This window comes from Quercus robur, chromosome 5, assembly GCF_932294415.1.
Source record: "Quercus robur chromosome 5, dhQueRobu3.1, whole genome shotgun sequence".
In the NCBI taxonomy this organism is placed as follows: Eukaryota; Viridiplantae; Streptophyta; class Magnoliopsida; order Fagales; family Fagaceae; genus Quercus; species Quercus robur.
Window position 1 is genome coordinate 36,109,318 of NC_065538.1, and position 4,493 is coordinate 36,113,810.

Genomic DNA, 4,493 nt, shown 5'->3' on the forward strand with positions numbered 1-4,493 from the left:
GGGAAAAAAAAAAAAGTCAGGTCCTTGGTTTTGTAATTTGTATTTCTTTTGGATATTTGTTGGATTGTGTAGTTTGTATTTGTGATTTATTTGTGGGAAGCGGATGTTACTAGATCAAGATGATAGATCAACTAATATGTAAATGGTGGGTTCTAGTTAGCTTAACTGGTAAAATTTCTAATGGTTGAATAGGAGATCTAGAATTCAATCACCGCCTACATAAGAAACCAATTGGTATCTTGATCTGATGATAAAGAGTTATCATCAGAAGCGAACATCATAGATTGAAACTCTCAAAAAAAAAAAAAAAAAACAAAAACAAAAACAAATTTGTAAATGTAATTTATATGTTTTGTATTTCCTACTGTGAATATAACCCATTTGGAGCTTAGGATTTCGATGACTTTGCAGACTTTCATGTGGATGTCTTGACATGTAAAGCAATAGTCAATTGGACCAATTATTGATTTGGTTCAGCTTATTTCTGCCATCTGTTCTGATTGTCTAGATTAGAAGAATGTGCTTAGTTGTAATATGTTAGTAAGTCAAAACATTTTAACAGGTGAATTCTAGATCAGAAAATAAATGGCATTTCCATGAAAGTACATATATATATATATATATATAGAGGAACTGTTAGTCATCGCCTAGGGTAGAAGATGAAATTCCAAGAGAGGAGGCGAAGGTTGCTGTAGTATCCCCACAAAGGTATCTCTTGAGGCGATCTAAATCATCGGCTGCATCAAGCATAGAAGGCCTAGTAGATGGAGAGTCCTGTGTGCAAAGGATGCCCAACTCAATCAATTCTACAATTGCAACTTCCCACATTTTCAATACTTCAGGGGATTGATCTCTGGAAGCTCTTACCAAAGAAGGATCTATCACCCTTTCTATCCTTCCATGATAGTGACTCTTCACCCATCTGTGCAGGCTTAGCCCGCCAACAAACATGTCATCTGTTGGTCTTTTTCTAGTCACCATCTCAAGCACTAGAATGCCAAAGCTGTAAACATCCCCTTTTGTTGATGTGGTTGATCCATACCCATACTCTGCATTAGAAAATTTTGAAAAGTGAAAAGGTTTGTGTTTTCACTAAATTAAAAAATAAAAAATAAATATGTAAATAAATAAAAAAGTGTGGACGGTAAAAAATTGAACAACAAATTCAGTTGGGATAAACAGGATATGTGGGATCAGTGTATGCTGGTTGCTATTAAGAGGTAAGTTTGGCTGAATATTCTTGTTTTTGCTATTATTGATAATGCTTGAGTGAGTTTATAATCTGCCCTGAGTTTATAACTTGAAAGGAAGCCGTTTTTTCTTGAATAGGCTTTTTTGTTAAGAATGCATCAGTTTAGATGTGCTCCAATGGAATTAACATTTCTCTATTCACATTAAAAGCCAGCTCAAAGAAAAAGAAATTCTTCTTTGTTTCATTTTAAATGTTTCTAGATACAAAGAAAAGGGAGAAATCCGTACCCGGTGCAATGTATCCAATAGATCCACATAACAAATTTGCAGTAGAATTTCCCATTTCAGCAGCAGCACCGTTTCCCCCTCCAGCTGTCATAACTAACTTTGCAATCCCAAAATCAGAAACTAGAGCCGTCATGTCATCATTGAGAAGAACATTGCTTGGCTTTAGATCACAGTGTATGACTTTGGCAGGGGAATGATGATGCAGATAGGCCATCCCTTCAGCAATATCACTGCAAATGTTGACCCTCTGGATAAGACTCAAATCTGATGAACCTGAACGCAAACCAGTGTCTGAGTGCAGATAAAGACGGCAATCCAAGCTCCCATTTGCCATATAAGGAAGAACAAGAGCCTTAAAATCAGGTAGACTGCATGCTGTTATAATCCTTATCAGGTTTCTATGACGAATCCTCTTTAAGACTTGGCATTCCCTGTTAAAACTCTTTGTTGAGTTTCCAGATTGCAAATGTAACACCTTGACTGCAATGGCTGTACCATCTGGAAGAACTCCCCTATAGACACGTCCAAAGCTACCGGACCCAACTAGTCTCTGATCATCAAATCCTGAGGTTGCATCTGATAGTTCTTTATAGGTAATTCTTGGAATATTGTGGATTAGTTCTGGTGTAGTTGGTTTTCTGACTTCTCTAGCCTTCCGAGAGTGAATAATTACACTAACATGACGAAATCCAATCACACAGCATATTAATGTTAAGAATGCTGTTATGAAAATGACCAATATGAATATAATCAAGAACACACGGGAATGAAACCAGCGTCTCTTTTGAGAGCAAAATGGAATGCCAGGAATTTTGCTGGAGAGTGCCCTGCAAAGTCGGTGATTGTCCAAGAATGACAAGTTTGTTACTGAGTCAAAGATGCCACCAGTGGGAATCAATCCCTCAAAGTTGTTCAGTGAAAGATTTAGATAGGTGAGTGAGTGAGTTTTATTGAGGCTCATTGGAATCATTCCAGATAATTGGTTTCGTGAGACATCAAAGGATTCAAGATTTTTAAGTTCCCCTAAGGATTCTGGAAGATGCCCCTCCAGAGAGTTGTTTGAGAAATTTATCATTCTCAATGCAATGCAGCTTGATATCTGAGGAAAGATACTTCCAGTAAGTTTATTTGAAGAGAGATCCATCTCTTGCACATTTGCTAGCTTGCTGAGCTCGATTGGCAAAGGCCCTTCGAGATGATTATGTGAAAGATTAATAAAAATTCTGATCTCGCGCATACCTGCCAATTCTGGGGGGATGCTCCCTGTCAATCTATTATATGACAAGTCAAGCTCATTCAGATCTATGCACTGTCCCAAAGTTGGAGGTATCATTCCTGAGAGAAGGTTGTTGTTCAGAAACAGGTAATTTATTCGAACCAAATTTCCTAGAATTGCTGGGATTTCACCAGAGAATTTGTTGTGTGATAGATCTAGCAGACCCAGGTGAGAAGAAAACTTGCCTAGTACTGGAGGAATGGCACTGGTGAAAAGGTTGTGTGATAAGAAAAGTTGTTGTAAGCTTGATAACTGACTCATCTCTGAAGGCATCCTTCCATTTAGAAGATTGTATGTCAAATTCAGGACTAAAAGGTTAGAAAGATTTGCTAAATTTGGAGGAATTGATCCAAAGATTTGGTTTTCCTGTAGTAAGAAATAGTTTAGCTGGACACCAAGTTGGCCAATGGAACTAGGCAATCTTCCCCCAAGGCCCATGCCAGCCAATTCAAGCTCCAGTAGCTTAGTGCAGTTTCCAAGTGCAATGAAGAATGGATCAAGATTGGTGTTGTTGTCATGGCTTACCATTTTATTATATGATAAGTGAAGAAAGGCAAGTTCAGGAAGATTCCCAACAAGCTTTGAAGGCAGTTCACCAAAAAGAAAATTGTACTCCACATCTATGTTGTACAGCTTTGAAGCATTTGCTAAAGAGAGAGGAATTTGTCTAGTTAATTGATTGCTGTATAAATTGAGGTTCCATAGAGCTTGACAATTTCCAATCTCTATTGGAATTTCACCTGTGAGGAAGTTGTTGGAGAAGTCTATGTTATGTAACAAAGTGCAGTTGGAGAACAAGGAAGGTGGAAGTGTACCGCTTAAATTGTTTTGGTTAAGAAGTAGTCTAGTAAGTTTGGAAAGAAGGGCAAAGGAGTCTGGTATTGAACCATGTAGATTGTTTCCCTCAATATGGAGACGGTGGAGACATCGAAGGTAGCAAAATTCAGGTGGAATTTTTCCGAACAAGTGATTGCCAACAATCACTAGTATACGAAGGCCAGTGAGATTGGAAAGGATGGGGGAAAGCAGCCCGACGAGTTCAGTTTTATTCAGACTGAGTTGTGCTACACGGTGATGTTGTTTGTCGCACGTCACACCCGTGAAGTTGCACACATCAACAGCCGCATCCCAGTTAGCAAGTGCGGAATTGGGATCATGTATTACAGTTTTTTTGAATGCCATGAGAGCAGCCTTATCTGTATGCAGAGAGTGGTGAGGGGGGTTGTGATGGCCTAACAATTTATAACTAGATGTCAAAGCCAAATGTTGTAGTAGAAGAAAAATTAAGGTTTCGATGAAGATCATGGTGGATATTATTGGAAACCCCAAATAATGTTTCTTTTGTGGAATCCTCATCTCCTTCTTTTCCTACTTTCACATTGAATAAGAATAGTAATAATAATAAACAAGTGAAAGTAGTGGGAAGAGTCGGGAGCTAGAGCCTAGGGGCAAAGAGAGAGCAAAGGTATTAGAAGGCGTGTGGAATGAGCTTTAAGTGAAGGAGGAAATATATCTTTTGGCAAGAAACATTCAATAGGTGCAATGATTTGTAGGAGGACTAAGAGAATTGTCTATTTTATCTTATTTTTCTATTGTGGTATTTGAAACCATGATGAGTAGACGTTCAACTCAACGAAAATGGCTACCACTGAGATGACGATAAAAGAATTAGTGCAGAAGATTAGTGGATGGCATTCTTCTTTTAAGTAGGACATGCGCATTTTAAAGTTCAGATTAA

General features: G+C 38.1%; 1 protein-coding gene across 1 annotated transcript; it reads right to left on the minus strand.

The window, feature by feature from the left end:
• Positions 1-354: 354 nt before the first annotated feature.
• On the minus strand, positions 355-4,255 carry LOC126725865 (putative leucine-rich repeat receptor-like serine/threonine-protein kinase At2g24130). Its single transcript, XM_050430857.1, has 2 exons — positions 1,480-4,255; positions 355-1,049 (listed from the first exon to the last, which is right to left on the minus strand). The coding sequence occupies exons 1-2, from the start codon at positions 4,109-4,111 to the stop codon at positions 637-639; spliced, it is 3,045 nt and encodes a 1,014-aa protein (XP_050286814.1). The 5' UTR covers positions 4,112-4,255; the 3' UTR covers positions 355-636.
• Positions 4,256-4,493: the final 238 nt, after the last annotated feature.

Bases quoted from the DNA above. Each gene is read 5' to 3' on its own strand.
- LOC126725865 (XM_050430857.1), bottom strand. From the start codon at position 4,111: ATGAGGATTCCACAAAAGAAACATTATTTGGGGTTTCCAATAATATCC. The intron at 1,050-1,479 runs GTACGGATTTCT...TTTCTAATGCAG, and splicing joins TATTGGATACATTGCACCGG to AGTATGGGTATGGATCAACC.